General features: G+C 35.1%; 1 protein-coding gene and 1 pseudogene across 2 annotated transcripts in view; both read left to right on the top strand.

The window, feature by feature from the left end:
• Positions 1 to 21,397, top strand: part of UBR1 (ubiquitin protein ligase E3 component n-recognin 1) — a 152,825-nt gene that overhangs the window by 68,457 nt on the left and 62,971 nt on the right. For both annotated transcript variants that reach the window (XM_019968618.2, XM_070797369.1), the window contains exons 20-29: positions 200 to 263; positions 2,948 to 3,072; positions 5,877 to 5,929; positions 7,005 to 7,107; positions 8,006 to 8,054; positions 8,440 to 8,594; positions 10,325 to 10,424; positions 12,336 to 12,445; positions 16,843 to 16,929; positions 17,786 to 17,967. In XM_019968618.2, the coding sequence (XP_019824177.2) occupies positions 200 to 263; positions 2,948 to 3,072; positions 5,877 to 5,929; positions 7,005 to 7,107; positions 8,006 to 8,054; positions 8,440 to 8,594; positions 10,325 to 10,424; positions 12,336 to 12,445; positions 16,843 to 16,929; positions 17,786 to 17,967 (1,028 nt within the window). The remainder of the gene's footprint in view (positions 1 to 199; positions 264 to 2,947; positions 3,073 to 5,876; positions 5,930 to 7,004; positions 7,108 to 8,005; positions 8,055 to 8,439; positions 8,595 to 10,324; positions 10,425 to 12,335; positions 12,446 to 16,842; positions 16,930 to 17,785; positions 17,968 to 21,397) is intronic.
• LOC109564999 (large ribosomal subunit protein eL32-like) lies at positions 12,457 to 16,835 on the top strand (annotated as a pseudogene).

The following is a 21,397-nucleotide window of genomic DNA, read 5'->3' as shown; positions in this document are numbered from 1 at the left end:
TTATTACATGCTGAGTATTGTGACCTTGTAGAGTTTGAAGTCAACAAAAGGGAATTATTCATCTCATAATTCTCTGTTGCTGTGGTCTGAAAGAAAATACTGGATTGGCTGGACTGTCAGTCTGATCCCCCCAAAAATGTGTGTTTTATGGTGGCTTTTGGTTCTTATGTAACTAATTTTTTCTTTTATAATTCTATAGGATTTGATTAAGCAGTATAATACCTTAATAGAAGAAATGCTTCAAGTCCTCATCTATATAGTGGGTAAGAGTAAAAGATGTTTTGAAACAGAGCATGAGTTACTTTATAGAGAGAACATTAGTAAGAACTCTAAGTTACTTTGTTCTTCTCCCAAATATAGCAGAGAATATTAGAGATTGACATGACTAATGTGATTGATATGTTTAGAAACTCACCTTTAGAAAAACACAGCTATTACATCTTCATTTTTCAATACCTGATTTGTAATTGTTTGGACTTGTTTGTAGAGGTCTGGAAAATAAGTACCCTAGTTAGAAACATAGATGTAAAATAACTATATGCTAAGGGCTGAAAATTTTATATATATATGTAAAATTTCAGTGTAACATACATCTAAGTAAGATGTATTTTCATCCAGTTCTATTAAATTATTTTGTGCCAATATTGGCCTTACTTCTGCTTTTATATATTCTATATTATAGTCTCTTGATTTTACCAGCTGTGTAAAAGTTCTTAACTTCTTATTCTGGCTCTTGTTTTTTACCTTACTGTTGGAGACACTGCTTTGTATTAATAGTTCCTGGTAAGGATTCTAGCCATTAGCCAAATCTGAAAACATGGGTATATTTTACTTGCTGTTTGTCAGGGGCTAGTTGCTGGACTAGCTTCTTGTCTCAGCAGAAAGTGTGGTAAACCTCCATTGCCACATGAGATGTAAATCTTTCAGGCACCAACTCTTCTGAAATAATTCCAGAGTATTCCGTAGGAAACTTCTGGAAAAAAATGGACAAGTTAAAAATGTGCAAAATATTTTTAAGTTGATGATATACATTACTAGATTACAAAACTTGAGGGGAATTTTTGTGTTTGTTCTTGGAATACTATGAAGAATTTCTGCTACTGCATATTAATACCATATATTAGAGTTGTCAATAGGTTTTGGTATTTTATATTTTCACTATTTTACTATTGCTATTATACTGCTGTTATTTTGTTTACCTAAATTCATTGGATATTTCCTTCGATGTCATTTTATTTTTAGTTAATACTTGCTACATTTCTAAGTTTATTACTTTTAAGAGCCATCATTTTTTAAAAAGTGTATGTATGTGTAAAATCTCTGGTAATATTACAGAGAAAACATCAATAAGTGTAAAAGATTTGGATTAAGAATCATAAGATCTAGTCTTGACCTTGCTATAAACTAACAAGAGCTAGTCTTGACCTTGCTATAAACTATCAAGAGCATGCCATTTACATTTTCAGGGGCTCAGATTCTTGATTTGTAAAATGTAAAAGTAATCTACATGATCTGTAAGATTCTTTCTAGCATGAAACTTACAGAGGGTACTGTTCTAGGGAAAAAATGAAAATTACAATGTATTTAAAGAGTAATGAGTCTGTTGAGAGTGAATTAAACTAACAAAATCTCATTGTTTTGCTGATTTGTAGAATTCAGATCTCTTAGACAAAAAAAAAAAAAAAAATCCTGTCTTTGTACTCTAATTACCCTCTTATAGATATATCACAAGACTTTGTACACATTTAGTATTGAAATCATTAAGTACTATTGAATGCTGTGGTGTAAGATCAAATATATCAACTCTTCTTGAGGCATTGGGAATTAGATGCTGTTGACACCAGTGACATTCCCATAGTTAAAATTAGCTGTTTTCTGTCTCCATTTGGCAGTTTATTGAGATAAAAAATAGAAATCTGATCATGTGGTCATGCTGGCAATAGCATCCATTTCTGACACACATTACTGTTTTGTCATTTAGCCTATAGAGACATTTTTAAGTATTTTGTCTTTTAGTTTTCACTTTGTTCTTTCTTAAATAACAAGTAGAGACAAACTTGAGAAAGATCTTGAAAGAAAAGCTGTTGTTTCATGATCTTTTGTTGCTGCTGTTCAGTTGCTTAGTTGTGTCTGACTCTGTGACCCCATGGACTACAGCAAGCCAGACTTCCCTGTCCTTCACCATCTCTTGGAGCTTGCTCAAACTCATGTCCGTTGTGTTGGTGATAACATCCAACCATCTTGTCCTCTGTCATCCCCTTCTCCTCCTGCCTTCAATATTTCCCAGCATTAGAGTCTTTTCCAATGAGTGAGTTCTTTGCATCAGGTGGCCAAAGTATTGGAGCTTCAGCTTCAGCCTCAGTCCTTCCAATGAATATTCAAGGTTGGTTTCCTTTAGGATTGATTGGTTGGATCTCGTTGCTGTCCAAGGGACTCTCAAGATCTTCTCCAACACCACAGTTAGAAAGCACCAATTCTTCAGCGCTCAGCCTTCTTTATGGTCCATCTCTCACAGCCATGCATGTTTACTAGAAAAACCATAGCTTTGACTATACAGATCTTTGTTGGCAAATTGATATCTTTGCTTTTTAATATGCTGTCTGGGTTTGTTATAGCTTTTCTTCCAAGGAGCAAGCATCTTTTAATTTCATGTTGTCCCATGATGGCCACTACCCTCTTTTCTGTTTTTTTGATTAGTAATACATGCTTATTTAATTGAGGGGCTTTGTTTATAATATTTGAGTGTGTGTGTCTAAGTTAAGACAAGCCCCGTGTTACTCAGATCTCTGTATTTTTCTTCCTCTTTCAGCATATAGACTGTTGTTCAGGTTTAGAAACATGTTCAAATAACTTTTGGTCACTCTCTCATAGATTTGATTTAATGTAGTGTTCTTTATTTACGTGGAAAGCAATTAACTCTTACTTTTTCTTTTCATTTTTGTATTAGGAGAGCGTTACGTACCTGGAGTGGGAAATGTGACCAAAGAAGAGGTCACAATGAGAGAAATTACTCACTTGCTTTGTATTGAACCCATGCCACACAGTGCCATTGCCAAAAATTTACCTGAGAATGTAAGTCCAGTTTTATTTTTTTACTCCATTTGCATCAAGATGGGATAGTTTTTTCTTTTTCTCTAATTGGAAGCTCTTGAAGTTTTAGGAAAATCTATTTTGATTTTCAGATATAAAACTCTCACCATTAATTTTTTAGTGGTATAAACCTTAATTCTGGGCTTTGGGGCATTAGGTAACATTTTAGGGATATTCTGGCTATTTAGAAAACACCTTAGAGCAATAAACTCTTTAATTTTTTTACTTTAACCTAAATTTTCTCCAGAGGAGGAGATAACTTTGTGAAATACTGAAACTATTTGGGTGGTGTGTTAGTCTGGGTCTTCTGAGAAGCAGATGTCAAGACGAAACATTTAAGTTTTTATTAGGAGTAATGACTGTGAGAGGATTGATGAGGGAGCTGGGAAAGGCTGGGGGAGCCATCAAACTGTAGTGCAAGTCTGATCCCAGATGAACAAAGAGGGAAGGAAGATTAGGTAGGAATGTCCTGGACTGCTGGGTAGTCTAATCAAGATTTGGTGCCTTCCCACGCCTCCCTGAGTGAGCCTGCATTAGTGTCTCTGTTCCTCTAACTGGAGGTCTGCAGGGTGCATTCTCATAGCCATCCCAGGTGATCTTTACATTCAGTGTTGTTGATATTTAAGCAGTAATCCTACAGATTATAAGTCATATTTTTAACACATATTTTTAAATTATGCATTAGAACAATGATTCTTATAAGAGGTTAAACTTACCTTTACTATCAAGGCTTTACAGAGAAGTAGAATAAAAATAAGCCTTGACTCTTGGTCATTTTTCTTCCAAAATATCCATAGTGCTTTTCTAGTTTCACTGTTAACTGATTCTCAAACTTTAACCATATCACCTTCATAATTTCTGCACATCTGTCTACCAATTTTAGAAATTACTAGTACATTTTAAAATTAACTTACATTTTCCCTTAGCATCTTTTTAAGCAACAATACAATGAAATAGTAGGTTTGACATTCTAGATTAATTTTTTCTTAATACATGTTAAGATAAATGAATAATTGTTCAAAAATTTAAGGATATATAACTGTGCCACCTAAAAACAATTTCACATACCATCAGTTCAGTTCAGTCACTCAGTCATGTCCAACTCTTTAGGACCCGATGGACTGCAGCATGCCAGGCCTCCCTGTCCATCACCAACTCCCGGAGTTTACCCAAACTCATGTCCATTGAGTCAGTGATGCCATCCAACCATCTCATCCTCTGTCATCCCCTTCTCCTCCCGCCTTTAATCTTTCCCAGCATCAGGGTCTTTTCCAATGAGTCAGTTCTTCACATCAGGTGGCCAAAGTATTGGAGTTTCAACTTCAACATCAGTCCTTCCAATGAATATCCGGGACTGATTTCCTTTAGGATGGACTGGTTGGATCTCCTTGCAGTCCAAGAGACTCTCAAGAGTCTTTTCCAACACCACAGTTCAAAAGCATAAATTTTTCAGTGCTCAGCTTTCTTCACAGTCCAACTCTCACATCCATACATGACTACTGGAAAAACCATAGCTTTTACTAGATGGACCCTTGTTGGCAAAGTAATGTCTCTGCTTTTGAATATGCTATCTAGGTTGGTCATAACTTTTCTTCCAAGGAGCAAGCGTCTTTTAATTTCATGGATGCAGTCACCATCTGCAGTGATTTTGGAGCCAAAAAAAAAAAAACATACCATATTTAAATAAAATACATACAAAAAATAAATACATACCATAAACACCATAAATAAATACCAAAAAAAATACATACCATATTTTGCAAAAAAATAGCAAGCTTTAATGTATACCCTTACTTTCCACCGCTTTCAAGTACTTTTTTAAAGGAAGCTAAATTTCTTAATTTTTTGCAGCACTGTAGGAGCCTATGAGCTTGCTTTAGTATATTGACTAAGTCCTTATCCTGATTTTAAATGACTTCATTTAAAAAAAAAAAAAAAAGATTCCTTGTTGGGACTTCCTGGTAGTCCAATGGTTAGGACTCTGCCTTTCCACTGGAGGGGTCATGGATTCAATTCCTGGTTAAGGAACTAAGATCCCACATGTGATGTAGCTTGACCAAAAAGAAAAAGAAAAATTTTTTGTTAAAGGGAAAGTTCAAGCCAATTTAAAAAAAAAAATTACAATTGCAGAAGCCAGCATATATTTGGACATCTACTTGCCTGGAAAATCCCATGGACGGAGGAGCCTGGTAGGCTGCAGTCCATGAGGTCACTAAGAGTTGGACATGACTGAGCGACTTCACTTTCACTTTTCACTTTCATGCATTGGAGAAGGAAATGGCAACCCACTCCAGTGTTCTTGCCTGGAGAATCCCAGGGACAGAGGAGCCTGGTGGGAGGCCGTCCATGGGGTCACACAGAGTCGGACGCGACTGAAGTGACTTAGCAGCATATATGTGTTTTACCATAGATCCTATTTATTTTGTTACCTTGGTTTTAGGGATTAGTTCAGCATGGACATGTGCTTAAATGATTTGGGTGAATAACATACTAGATAAAGAAAATAACAGTTTCTTTGAATTACTGGTTGTATGTGTATACATATATGGTAAATTTAGATTAAATTTCTTCCTTAAGCAATTTATACAGGCATCTTACCTCTGTTAAGAAATCCATCCCTCAAAGCTAATAGGTTTTAGACCTAATTTTTAAATATTGGAAATTGATCTTATTTTGAATTATTTTTAAAATACTCAGAAATGTCTTGAAAGGGTATTTCAGTTCACAGTAAGAGAAAACAAAGTCATTATGTGAAGGTAAAAATAACAAAAATATCGTTTCAACAGGAAAATAATGAAACTGGCTTAGAGAATGTCATAAACAAAGTGGCCACATTTAAGTAAGTACTTAATATTTATGCTTATTCTGAAAGGTAGGTCAATCTTTGTCTTGTAATTTGAATTCTTGTAGAAGTTCTGAAGTTCTTTTCTGAACTCCTGAAAGCAAAATTCAAGTGTAGACAGAAAGGGTGAGGTCTAGGGGTGCACTGAAAGCACTTAGTACCTTTATGCTGAAGAAGGGAGTGTTTTTTGGCAAATGAATGAGAGATATCCACTTTTTATGTTAGGTGACTTAATAAGTAAGCAAACCTTTCTGATAATCTCTTTCCCATCAATTCTAAGCCATGACTTCATTTATTCTATTAAATTTTCATTTTGTATACTTATTTAAAATTTTTCTCTGCTAGGATTAAAATATTTTGCAATCGTTTGATTCTTTGAGATGTGTAAAATGGAAATAAGATTTTAAAAGGTTAATTCTTAAAATTAAAATAATTGATACTAGTAGTGAATTTCTACTTGTTATTGTCATGAACTCATAGATAAATTGCTAGTGTCAAATACCTTTAAAAATAGAATATAGCTTTTTTATGCTCTAATAATATTCACTAAGATATTTCACTTACTTTGATAGAGAGCAAAAGCTGTTTAATGTGCAGTAATACGCCTTTTGGCTTTAGTGTTTTTCCTTATAGTTCTCTATAGAGGATTCAGTATTTCATTTGAATTTACAATTTCCTAAGGACATGATATCTTAACTACTATTTTAGATTTCGCCTTTGACAATGCAAGCTTTAGTTGAATAGGCAGTCTTAGGCTTCAGAGGCTAAAAACAAAGCCTTAGCGATTAAGTAGAGCATGGGATCAGATCTACATGGTATAAAATAAACTTTTTCATATTTGTTTAAATTTCATAATTATGAGACACATCTGTTACCAGGACTTTGAGCTTACAGTGTTAAATTTTTTAGTTTATTTTCATGAAATGAAATTTGTCATTCAATTTAAGCAAGCTGAATGAGATATGATTGTTTTCTTTCTCTTGATTTTAAGATTAAATTTTAGGTTCTTACTTTGTTTTACTTTATACTTCAAGGGTAGTGCAGTTCACCTCTGTATTTTCTGTCTTTTTAGGAAACCAGGTGTATCAGGCCATGGAGTTTATGAATTGAAGGATGAATCACTGAAAGACTTTAATATGTACTTTTATCATTACTCCAAAACACAGCATAGCAAGGTATGAAAAGTTACCCTCTTCGATAAATAAACCGAAAATGCTTTAGGCTTTCCAGCTCCATAGACAATCCCCTGCTTTTTCTGTAGTTTCATACTGGTTTTCATTATTAGAGGGCATTATCTTACCCAAGAAATTAAAATTGAATCAATAATACTATCTAGTATGTAGTCACTATTCAAATTTTCCTGATTATACCAAAAATATTCTTTATAATTATGTTGGGGTAGGAGGATTCAATCAAAGATCATGCACTTCATTTGCTGTCATGTTTCTATAATCTCCTTTAATTGGGAATACTCTTTTTGCCTTTTTTTGTTTTTCATAACATTCACATTTTTGTCAATGTCAACTAGTATAGGCTAGTTGTCTTTTAGAATACCCAATATTCTGGATATGTCTAATTTTATTCCCATGAGTAGATTCAAGTTAAGCATTTTGGAGCAAGAATACTACATAGGTGACATATTGTATCTCATCAGTAGACGCATAATATCTGTTTGTCCTATTAAGGATGATGTTAAGTTAGATCACTTTGTTAAGGTGATGAGTGAAGTTAAGTTAGATCATTCAGTTAAGTTTGATGTCTGGCTTTGTTGTTATGAAATGAATGAGTTCCAGTTTTTAGTACAATGCCCTGTATATAATAGATGCTAGGTAAATATTGTTGACTGAAAGAAATGGGGAGCTAAATTAATGATGAGGATTATTACCATCTATTTTGCAGTGACCTTCCCTAGGACGATGATTTTGTTTCTGGAATAAGGTAGCATTTGCATACATATTTCAGTATGTAAAGTATTTTGGTAGGTTTCCTGCCTACTTTAGAGTACTCCATTTGTTTCATGCTTGTCAAGTGTTATATTTTAAGATAGGCCTTTTTTTTTTTTAATATATATAGGCTGAACACATGCAGAAGAAAAGGAGAAAACAGGAAAACAAAGATGAAGGTAAAAGTGAGATTCTAAATTGACTGACTTTGTATTCTGATTTTGTAGCAGCAAAGCATATAGTGTTTTGTTTTTGTTGTTTTTTTAAGTGAGCAACTAATGGAATGCAAAGAACCCTTTGTTTCTTGTTGACATATTAAGACATAGCGTACATCAATGGTGATAGAATTTTAAATTTTAACAAATGGAGTTCATTTTGGGCGACTTACATAGTGACTCATATTTCCCATAGTATTAATGTTTTCAGTGCTTTAAAGATAACAAAGATCCTATGTTGTTTTGCATATAGTATATGATTCTGATATTTGAAATTTAACATGTCTGATAACCCAAATAAAATAGTAACTGCTTATCTCTTCTGACATTGATCTCCTCCCCACCTTAGCATTACCACCACCACCACCTCCTGAATTCTGCCCTGCTTTCAGCAAAGCAGTTAACCTTCTCAATTGTGATATCATGATGTACATTCTCAGGACCATATTTGAGCGGGCAGTAGATCCAGATTCTAACTTGTGGACTGAAGGAATGCTCCAGATGGTATGTATACTGAAAATATTTTCTCTCTTTCAGATACTTTCTCTACTTCATAGAGGTCTTCAGGGCCTGGAGAAGTCTACCTTTCTGACCTTCAGTTAGAACCACAGCTAGAGCACCTGAGACCTAAAAGCCATTGAAAACAGCTCAGATGTGGCAGAGATTTCCTTGTGACACAGTCTCAAACTTTCAGGATCCTTACTCTTGGGAATAATTTACATTAAAAAAAATAAATAAAAACAGAGGAAAAATGGAAAAGGCCTATTCCTGCTAATAATAAATGGGCATGTCATTATCGTATCACAGTTTCCTATATTTTTTGTTTCACATGTACTGTTTCATAGAGTTGTTTGAGACTTAGCTCATTAAATGGAAGCAACTATTTTTTTCTCCATAGTGTTATAGATAAGTTACTTAATAATGTCACCTTTGGTAGCTATAATTGGTACTTATTTAGCACCTGCCTAACTGAATTTCCTTGACTGTTACTGATCTAGAGGCTGTAAATGATGTCATACTCTATGTGTGTCTCACATTTTTTCAATAACAGTGATAAATAAATGCACTAAAACTTTCAACCCATAGAGACATATTTGAAGTCAAAAGTTAAAATTTTTCTTTCTGCCTCCTAGCACCCTGTCTAAAAGGTTTGTGTCTTTTGGAATTAATTCCGCATTAGTGCATATAGGCCTAACACATGCTCAGTAGCTGCATATTCCATTATGGACATCTATGATGCATTTAACTATCTCCTATTAATATGCTTTTAGGTTGTTTTTAGGTCTTTGTATAACAAAGAACTGGAGAAGGAAATGGCAACCCACTCTAGTATTCTTGCCTGGAGGATCCCATGGATAAAGGTCCGTGGGGTCACAAGAGTCAGACATGATTAGTGACTAAACCACCACCAGCCATAACAAAGAACACTTTCCAGGTGGCTCAGTGGTAAAGAATCTGCCTGCCAGTGCAGGAGATGTGGCTTCAATCCCTGAGGAGGAAATGGCAACCCACTCTAGTATTCTTGCTGAGAAGATTCCATGGACAGAGGAGCCTGGCAGGCTACAGTCCATGGGGTTTCCAAAGAGTTGGAGATGACTTAGCAACTAAACAACAGAATCCTACTCATGAGGGCACACACACACACACACACACACACACATAATAAAGAACACTAAAATGAATGTTGTATTTGTATACTTAAGTAAGTGAATCTATCACACTGATTCCTAGTTCTGGGTCTATACGTTTACATTACTAATAGATATTGTCTACTTGGCTTCCAAAAACATCATACTGGTTTACTTTCCCATTACCAGCGTGATGAGAAATGCCTGCTTCCTAACACTTTTGTCACTCCTGTATTATAATAAGCTCTAAAATTTGCCATTTTAATAGGTGAAAAATAGATGATCTTGTTTGTTTCACTTACATTTCTTTAAGTGAGGTTGAACGTTCTTTTTTTTTTACTGTGCCATGCAGCTTGCCCTGAGCAAGGATCTAACCCAGGCCAAGGCATTGGAAGCCTAGAATCTTAACCAGTAGGCCACCAGGGAACTCCCAAGGTTGAACATTTTTCATATGTGTATATATCATTTCTTTCTCTGTGAACTGTTTGTTCTTAAACTTTGCACATTTTTTTACCTGTTAGATTGCTTACTTTTATACCTCTATTTAAAATATACTTACCTGAAGAAGTGCAGTTCTAAAGATCTTGTCCTATTTTCCTCTTTCAGGCATTTCACATTCTAGCATTGGGCTTACTAGAAGAAAAGCAACAGCTTCAAAAATCTCCTGAAGAAGAAGTGACATTTGACTTTTACCATAAGGCCTCAAGTATGTTTTAGTATCATTTTCAGCAGTTTTAGCTAATTGCCAATTTGTAATGGAAAATTTAATTCTAATGGAGTTTTTTTTCCCCCTTATTTATTTTTTTAATCTATTTTTTAATTGGAGGAAAATTGCTTTACAATGTTGTGTTGGTTTCTGCCATACAGCAATGCAAATTAGCCATAATTATACATATATCACCTCCCTCTTTAGTTTCTCTCCCCTCCTCCCATCCCACCGCTCTAGATCATCACAGAGTGCTGGCTGGGCAACTTCTCACCAGCTATCTATTTTACACATGGTGGTGTACATATGTCTGTGCTACTTTCTTCATTTGCCTCACTCTCTCCTTTCCCCACTGTGTCCATGAGTCTGTTCTCTGTCTGCATCTCCTTTCCTTCCCTGAAAATAGACTTGTCAATACCATTTTTATAGATTCCATATATATATATTAATATATGATATTTGTTTTTCTCTTTCTGACTTACTTCATTCTATATAATAGGCTTTAGGTTCATGCACCTCACTAGAACTGACTCAGATGTGTTCTTTTTTTATGGCTGAGTAATATCCCATCTTGGGGCTTCCCTTGTACCTCACTTGGTAAAGAATCTGCCTGCAGTGCAGGAGACCCGGGTTTGATCCCTGGGTTGGGAAGATCCCCTGGAGAAGGAAATGGCAACCCACTCCAGTATCCTTGCCTGGAAAATCTCATGGACAGGGGAGCCTGGTGGGCTGCAGTCCATGGAGTCACAAAGAGTCGGGCACGACTGAGTGACTAACTCATAATATTCCATTTTATATATGTGCCATATCTTCCTTATCCATTCATCTGTCAATGAACATCTAGGTTGCTTATGTGTCCTACGTAAATAGTGCTACTGTGAACATTAGGATACATGTGTCTTTTTCAGTTATGGTTTTCTCAGGGTCTGTGCCCAGTGGTGGGGTTATTGGATCATATGATATTTTATTCCTAGTTTTCATACTGTTCTCCATAGTGGCTCTATCAATTTACATTCCCACCAACAGTGCAAGAGGGTTTCTGATAAAGTTTAGTTAGTCCTTAAGACAAAAAACTCTGAAATTGCTTTAAATCTTTTCCTAGCATCTTTAGTTTTTAAAATTTTCAATAGTGCAAATAATGTTTTTTAATCCTCACAACAATCCTTTTACTGCACAATCTCATCCCCCTTTTGTGGAGGCTGCATACACTGAAGGTTTCTTACTTTCATTCCTTGTCACAGTATTATCAAATATATGCTGCTATATCAACCATAATATTCAGAGTTCCCATCTATGAAAGTTTTGATGTTTCTGAATTTAAAATGATTGCAGAAGTCTGAGTGAATGATAATGTGTTTTGCATCGTTTTCAACCTGAAAGAGCAGGATAGGTTTAGATTGGATTTTTGTTAAATGCTACGTCATTAAGACAGTTTTTTCAGAGCACATTCCAGGAACATTTGATTTATAAAATCAATAAGAGAAAAGCATCTCATTTTCTATTTAAACACTTTTTTTTTTTAGATTCTTGCATACAGCCTAACCTATTCAGTTTATAGGTATGACTGCTCTCACTTCCATATTTTGGGGCGCTTTGTTTCTCAGTAAGTATTTTTACTAGACAGCGAGCAAAGTAGAGGAAAGGCAAGAGACAGATCACTAAGGGTACTTTTCACTTCACAGACCCAGTAGAAGATGTACAAGAGAGACCTAAAGTAATTCCAGTTTTTCAAGTTATTTAATTTAGTATTTGGTACTTCGTGTGATTGCAGAGTCTTCCATTGAAAAATTAATGTAGCTAAGGGATTGAGTCCAAACTTTATCAATATGAATAACATTAACTGTAAATTAAAATTTATATGTAATTATGAAGTACATGTTTATGATGTAGAATTTTTGTGTTTTAAAAAAGGATTGGGAAGTTCAGCCATGAATGCTCAGAATATACAAATGCTTTTGGAAAAACTCAAGGGGATTCCACAGTTAGAAGGCCAAAAGGACATGATTACGTGGATACTCCAGGTAAACTTAAAAATAAACGAATCATATCTGGTTTAAATATTTAAGAATCCTCTGCATGCCTCTAAGATTAAATCATAGTATTTGCTAATTGTAAAATTATTTATTACTGATCTTCATGGTCACTTGTAATTTTTCATGTTAGTAATACTAATTTGCTGCTGCTGCTAAGTCGCTTCAGTCGTGTCCTACTCTGTGAGACCCCATAGACGGAAGCCCACCAGGCTCCCCCGTCCCTGGGATTCTCCAGGCAAGAACACTGGAGTGGGTTGCCATTTCCTTCTCCAAGGCATGAAAGTGAAAAGTGAAAGTGAAGCCGCTCAGTCGTGTCCGACTCTTTGCAACCCCATGGACTGCAGCCCACCAGGCTCCTCCATCCATGGGATTTTCCAGGCAAGAGTACTGGAGTGGGTTGCCACTGCCTCCTAGAGTTACACTATTACAATCATTGATCATATATCAAACTATACATTTGATCAGCTGTTTCAAGTCTAGTCATCATTTCCGTTGAAGGTTCAGTCATATACTTGGTAATACAAAAAATAGTAATCTTGTGAAACAAGCAAAATACAAATGGTATAGTTAATAACATTAGTGGAATTAAAAGTAAATATTTTAGCTGTGAGCCTCTCATACCAGTTTTTTTTTTAAAGATTGTCAAGACTAGGGAATGGGTCACTTAGAGCAGTAATCTGATTTTTCATGTGGTTCAAATGTGTTACATTAAAGGATTTATCAGGTACAAAAATACAGCGTTCAGTTTGAATTATAGCACAGATATCTCCCTGAGATGCTGTAAGGTGTCAAGGGTCTTGCAGTTGTGTAGCACTGCCTTTCTTATCATAGAGATCTCAGAATTCAATAGGCTAATAGCCCGGTTACTATCATTTAAAGCTTATGAAAGTTGTCAAGGCTTAGATGTGGTCAGTTACATCCTGCAACCCCATTGAAGGCACACACACACACACAAGTTGCTAAATGGTTATACCAGTAGAATACAGATCTTTGACCCATTGGGATCATACCAGTGGTAGATTGGTTGGGGTTACCTGTAATTTGTTAACATGTATGACCTTAAATTCATGGGAATCCCAGGCTACACCTTTGTATCATCCCTGTAGATGTCAAGGCCATAAATTAATGCCACAAATCCACTGAGTTCTATACTAATCACTCTCTCTAAGGGTAATAACAGGCATAGTTCATAAAGCACCCAGCCTTGTCTCATAATTACCAGGTTGATCATTTTTAGTATGATTTAACCGTTCCCGACATAGAGGAGCCTTTAAACTTAAGTGACCATAGCCTGGTGTTAACCATGTTGATCCTCCCCATAATTGTAGGAGTTTTCCTTTTAATAGATGAGAAGTTAATTTTTTTTGAGACTTAGCTCATCACTCCAATTGAGTTTAAATGACCCTAAGAGGAAACTTAAATCTATGGCCAGCTTCTGAGCAGGTATTTTTAATTGGCCAGGTGAGAGGATCCCATCTAGAATTATTATGAATAGATAGAACAGGACATTTCCCTATGTTTTAGTGGAGGAGTCTTTTTAATAAATTAAAATTTGTTTTATTAGTAAATATGTATTGTAAAACTGCTATGTGCCATGCTCATTTCTAGGCTCTGAAAAAGACAGATAAGGTGCTTGTTATCATAAAGTATACACTGAGGTACAGACAATAAACAAAAAATACCAGGATAATTCAGTAGATAAGTAGGGGCAACTTTATATGGGTAATCAGAAAGGCTGGCTTTAGGTAGTAACTTGGAACTGAAAGACAGGGAGCCAGTCTTACAGTAATCTGGGAAGGTACTCCAGATTGAGGAGGCAGCAATGCAAAAGCTCTGAGGTGGCCAGGGAGAAGGCTAGTGTGACTGGAACATAATGGGGGAGGTAGAGAAAGGTAAAGTCAGGCAGCAAAGTCAGAGGCGTTGCCAGGGGCCAGGTCATATAGGATCTTAGAGGTCAAGGGTAAATGGATTGTAAGGACAAGAATAAAAACAGGAACACCATTAAAAGGACTGCAGTAAACCTGGTGAGAAATGAGCCATGACGTAGGCTAGGGGGCAGATGGCAAGAAGCTGGACTGATTCAGGTATAATGTGGCAGTAGGAACTATAGAACTTGCTGATAGATTTGATGGAAGGAATGAGAGAAATCAAAGATGACTTAACTTGGAGCTTGAACTGTTAAGTGGATGGCAGTACCTTTGAGGAGAAGTTGATGAGGTGTAGAGAGGTCAGGAATGTTACTTTAATGGAAAACCCTCCAAATGGAAACATGAAACCAAGGTTATGAAGTTTCTTCTCACTGTATTTATTAAAATATTTTTATGTTATCAGCTAGATATTATTTTGATAATTAGAATATAGTGTTTTTTGCCACATTTATATCAATTGGAGATCTTTGTACTGCTTTGTAATTCAAGCAGTCTGTTTTTTTGATTACTTAATCAGAAATACTTCTTAAACAAGTGTGATATAATTTGATACGCAACTATAACATAATGTTATTACCAAGATTTTTCTTGAAGCAGATTTCATAATTTAGTATTTTTCTTAAACTTACCAATATGATCATTTTAAAATATAAAACAAAAACAAAAGAAGTGAAGTAGATAACTATTTTATAGATTTCATTCATATGTGGAATATTATGGGGAGGGAGGAGGGTTCAGGATGGGGAACACATGTATACCTGTGGTGGATTCATTTTGATATTTGGCAAAACTAATACAATTATGTAAAGTTTAAAAATAAAATAAAATTTAAAAAATTTTAAAAATAAATAAATAAACGAATAGATCAAAACCAATCACATATATACAGAGACCAGAGTAGTGATTACCAGAAGGAAGGGAGTAAGGGGAGAGTGAAATGGGCAAAGGAAGTCAAACTGTATCATAACGGATGGAAACTAAGCTTTTGATGTGAGCATGCTATAGTGTATGGAGATGTAGAAATACAACATTGTGTATGTGAAACTTGTAGAATGTTATAAGCCAATGATAACCTCAATTAACAAAAAGTGAACTGAACTGTCATTTAGTCCAACATTTATATCCTGTGTAAATGGTGTTATAAATTGGAGATCTGGCCCTGAAAGTTTATTTTTCTATTACATACCAAAGTTCATTGTCAAACTATATGAAAAGCACAAATGTCTGATCTTACAAACATTAGATGATAATCCAAATGATTAAAGTTTTAAGTTCTTTGTGGGAGGTTTCCCACATGAAACTGAGGCTCTTTCAAAATATAAATACTGTAAGTTTTATGGATGTGATATCTTATTTCTGGAATCTTAATATTTATTAATAAAAATGAGATAGCTCTTCCTGGGCACTGACTGTGGAGGTAGCCATCTCCTACTTGGCATTATGGCCACTCTCATAAAGCCCAAGATTGTCAAAAAGAGGACCTGAGGACCAAGAAGTTCATCTGGCACCAGTCAGGGCAATATGTCAAAATTAAATGTAACTGGAGAAAACCAGCATTGACAGTGGGATGCCAGAAGACTCAAGGGCCAGATAATGTTGGGAGCAACAGGAAAACAAAGCACATGCTACCCAGTGGCTTCCGAAAGTTCCTGGTCCATAACATTGAGGAGCTTGAGGTGCCGCTAGTATGCAACAAATCTTACTGTACACCAAATCTTATTGTACAAACAAATCTGTCTCCTCCAAGAAGTGCAAAGCAGTTGTGGAGAGGACAGCCCAGCTGGCCACCCGAGTCACCAGTCCCTGTGCCAGGCTGTGCAGTGAAGACGAGTACACAACACATGTGCATGTTGTGTCAATAAAACCGTAAAACTCAGACATGAAAAGAGCAAGATAGATCTGTATAAGCTACTTGCAAACACCTCTAAAGATAAATGATTCAGTGAAAATGGAAAGTAGGAAACGACATATACTAGTAGGATCAGTTTTTATGAGACTATATATAAAGAAATATATATTCTAATTTTTTTTCCTGCAAAGAAATGCTAATTATCTTTAAATTTAGTTGATTTGGGCGAGAGGGACTGGCATCAGGAAGAAAAGATTTCACTTTCCGTATCATATCTTTGTCTTTATGTCTTTGCACTAGCAATGTTATTTGAAATTAAAAAAAAAAAAAAAATTCCCCTAGAAAACAGAGGTATGCTTATCCTGCAGACTGATTCTGCTGATTTTTGCTATCTTCAAACTTCTTTTTAGCTGAATTGCTACTTATTACGTATTTATATGTATGTGTGTATGCATGTGTGTGGGTGTGAGTGTGTGTGTAAACAGCTTAAGTCAAAAACATTTGGAAACATGACAAAATCAGATGAGTTAATTTTTCTGTTCTGCTCAATTTAACCAAACTTTAACCAGACTTTTTTTTTTTTTTAACATTTCATCTGTTTTTCACAGATGTTTGACACCGTGAAGCGATTAAGAGAAAAATCTTGTTTAATTGTAGCAACTACATCAGGATCAGATTCTATTAAGAATGATGAGGTAATAACATTATAATGACAGAGATATTCATCTCTGTCTTTGAACTTCACTGGCATGAGGGACTGCTTCTGTTACGTTACAAGGAACCTATTTATTGTAAGGTATATAGGAAAAGCAGAGGAAATTGCTTTTCAATGGAGCTCTGTTGAAAAATACCATATTTTATTAATTTTTGAAGTATTTTAATATCAGAAGTTGGAAAGTCTTACAATCCATGCCTTCTTATTATTTAATCAGCAACATTCATAGTGGAACTCAGGATTATGGTGCATCTTAGGTTCAATAAAATGCAATAATATTTAGGTTATGAATTTTTCCATAGTATAATGAATCAGGTTTTGAGGATTCTAGTCTTAAAATTGTTGAAATATTTTTACTTGCGGTTATTAACTATCTTTTCTAAAAGAAAAACACTGGTCTTAAGTTAAAATAAGTAAAAAGACACCAATATATCTCAGTAATGTTAACATTCTCATTCTTAGCAATGGGTCTAGGAGTAACTGTTAGACATCACCAAGTTGATTTTAAATTGATTAAATGTCAGTCATTAAATGGTTGACAGGTGATTCAGAATTACTATTTAACTTTGTTTTTTAATATATCTGCATTGAATATGAAAGGCAGTTTGTTAGATATTTAAGGTACTTGGCCTTTTAATTTAAATTTTTTTTTAATGAGTTAAATTATTGATGTAAACAAAAGAGCAGTTGGTTGTATGATGTGATGAAGCCTGTATGTGGATTTTGAGACATCAGATTGAATCTGAGTTTACTATAGGAAATTTTTCCTAAGTAAACAGTATATGTAGATTTTAACAATGGATTTTACCTAATTTTTGTGGTCTCTCAATACTCAGATTACTCATGATAAAGAAAAAGCAGAACGAAAAAGAAAAGCTGAAGCTGCTAGGCTGCATCGCCAGAAGATCATGGCTCAGATGTCTGCCTTACAGAAAAACTTCATTGAAACTCACAAACTCATGTATGACAGTACGTCAGAAATGTCTGGGAAAGAAGACTCCATTATGGAAGAAGAGAGGTAAAATAAAAGCAAAACCAAAAATTAGCAGTTCAGTTTTTCTTGGAGGAAAAATTACATATTCACTTTTAAATAGTGTCTTTTCAAAATATATTTTAAAGTAAGCACAGTTACACTACTTTTAAGCTAGCAAAGGCACAGTGAAACCTCTTAGTGGATGTAATTTTATGTTGATACACAGTTAAAGTATGCAGTAAAGTTTGTCAGGAACCTTTACACACAAAAAGATATGAAGATGGAAACAGCAAAGATCAGCTCCTGTTCTCTTGTATGTGAGGGCTTTTTTAGGTGCATTTTTTAGTTCATATATTCCACCTTATTTTATATGAGTTCCAATAAAAATGACTGCTGTTACTATAGAATGGGAAAAAACAAAAACAGCTCTTCACCATGTTAGTTTTTCTTTTTTTCTAAAACAGAAGACAGTACTTAGACTTATAGTCATGGAGAACACACTGGAATTTGTGTACATGTGTGTGTGCTCAGTTGTGTCTGACTCTTTACAACCCCATGGACTGTAGCCTGCCAGGCTCCTCTGTCCATGGGATTCTCCAGGCAAGAATACTGGACTGGGTTGCCATTTCCTCCTCCAGGGGATCTTCCCGACCAAGGAATGGAACCCGTGTCTCTTGTATCTTCTGCATGGACAGGCGGATTCTTTACCACTGCACCACCTGGAAAGCACATTGGAATGAGAATCAGTAAACCTCGTTTTCCGACTATATGACAATGGTGTGCTCTTAGGGAAATGAGTTAACTTTCTGAGAGCAGTGCACTGTGGGCTGTTATTTAGATACAGTAAGTAAAGGGAGGAGGCAAAATAATGGTACTTTGAAAGCATTCCAATTTAAAATATTGAAACTACCTTCTATGCTTATTTTTAAAAACAAGCTTTCAATGCTCTTTAAAATGATGTGAGTTTTGGATACTTTTAGGAAATTGTGCTTTTACAATAACAGTAGGAACATTATGCTATACATAATACATCTGTTATCCTGAAGCTGAGCACCCTGGCAAAGAATCACAAAGATTATTGACTCAATATTGTAAAGATTAAAATACATATATATGATGGTAAACTATCCTGGGATGACAACAGTAGTAAAACTAAAAACTAATACAAAATTTAAAGCAAGTAAAAGTCCCAGCCCCCTCAATATTACATATTAACAATATATTATTTGTTAAGTAATGAACAAGGGACTATTGTGTATTTATTTAAATGAGAGGTTTAAGCAGAAATGTACTCAGAATTAATTAGTGGCCCTAATGCTTTCAGAATATTTTTATTGCCTGATTGATTGTACACATAATATATGTATTGTCATTGAGAACAATTCACAGCAACACAGTAAGTTCCCTTTAACCATCCTCTACATTCCTGGTCCATCACCTATAGCCATTGTTATAAATAACTGTTGTTCTAGGTGTCTTTCTACACATTAGTAAACATGTGTATGTGAGTAATAATGAATCTTGTTTTGTGTGTTTTAGTGGCTTTTTAAAATTTTATCATACTTTGTCTGCAGCTTGCTTTTTCACTCTGTCTTTTAAATCTTTTCATGTCAATACTGATAGATCTGGAGTGTAGATTCTGCATCATTCTTCACAACTGCTGCATAGTATTACATATTATAGATATCCAGTATTTATCAGATTTTGGACACAAGGTGTTTTTCCCCTTATTTCCCAATTTTCCCATATTACAATGTGTCAGAACATTTTTATTTGTCCCCTTTTGCAATTCTACAAGTTCCTCTCTAGGGTGGAATCTATTAAATGAAAGGACTGGGTTATAAGTATTTAAAATTTTAGTAGATACTACTGTGCTATGCTATGCTATGCTAAGCTAAGTCGCTTCAGTCATGTCCAACTCTGTGCGACCCCGTAGACGTCAGCCCACCAGGCTCCCCCGTCCCTGGGATTCTCCAGGAAGAACACTGGAGTGGGTTGCCATTTCCCTCTCCAGTGCATATTGCCCTCCAAAGTAGTTTGCCCAGTTGTCTACTCCCAGCAGTGTATAAAGAGTTCCTATTTCTTTCATTCTCACCAATACGTAAAATTATCAGCACTTGAAAATATTTGATATAATCAAGATTATAAATTTGTGCTGTTCTGAAGTTCCCTGATTAGTTAGTACTAGGTTGAGCATCTTTTCTTATGATTATTCACTAGCCTGTTACAGTTTGTCTTCCAGTTATCCTTTGCCCATCCATTTTGGGTACTCTACTTTTGTCTTACTGATTTCTAGAAGTCCTTTAAAATTATAGATATTAAAGTTTGTTCCATGTTTCCCATATTTTTCCCTGTTTAAATTAATAATGAAATTTTAGCTATAGCAAATTTTCAGTGTTAATAAAGAGAGATTTGTCAGTTTTTTAGAGTTTTAACTGTTTATATCTTGTTTAAGCAGGCTTTTCCTATCCCAGGATAACAAATATATTTTCTTGAGTACTGAATGAAATCCTGCACTCTTTTCTGCCCTCCCTCAGAGATACTCTGGTTATCTTATAAGAATTTTCACTGTGTTGTTACATACAAATATATGTAGCCATGGAATGTGTCATTCAGCCTTTTGTTTTATTTGCATAAGTGGCGACAGTTTCCCATTTTCATTTACTATTATGTCTTGGAAATCTGTATATGTATGTTCTCACATATAAAACAAGCTCAGTGGCATTTGGGCAGCAGTTCTTTTTCATGATAAATTGCAGGACATTTAGCATCTCTGGCCCTTCATCCATTAAAGTCCAGTAGTGTCCCCTAGGCCTTCAGTAACCAAAAGGTTAACTTCACCCACATGTTGCCAGATGCCTCCTAGAATGTAGGACCACACCTAGCTGAGACCCACTTTTTAAACCTGCATAGTATTCTGTATTACGTAATTTCACTTACATTGATAATGACCATTTCATTTATTTTCAGTTTGTTCGATGACACGTAATATTTCAGGGAGCTTCTTGTGCAGATAGATAGGCATTATTTTGCAGCATGGCCTGTGAAGTCAGATCATATAGGTTAAATCCTAGCCGAATCACTTCCTAGATGAATCATTAAGTAAGTCTCATGCCATCTCTAGGCTTCAGTTTCTTCATCTGAAAAACAGAGATAATAATAGTACCTACCTTATAGAATTGTTGGAAGGAATGAATGAAGTAGCATAACTTTTAAAGTATTTGAAACAGTGCCTCATATTGTAATTTGTGCTTTGTAAATATTTGCTCTTATTTTATTATTATTATTGTACACACTGAGTGTATCTTATGAGTTGCTAAATCATTAAGATGTATGTTTTTAATTTTAATAGCTACCAAAGTAGAATAGAAACTTAAATGCCTAATAAGTGGAAAAGGATAAAACATAGGGCACATAGAGTGAGGGTGCTGTACGGCCATTTAAAAATAATGTTTCTGAAGCAATTTTTATGATA

This window comes from Bos indicus, chromosome 10 (genome assembly GCF_029378745.1).
Source record: "Bos indicus isolate NIAB-ARS_2022 breed Sahiwal x Tharparkar chromosome 10, NIAB-ARS_B.indTharparkar_mat_pri_1.0, whole genome shotgun sequence".
Lineage (NCBI taxonomy): Eukaryota > Metazoa > Chordata > Mammalia > Artiodactyla > Bovidae > Bos > Bos indicus.
This window is presented reverse-complemented; position numbering and strand designations above follow the sequence as displayed.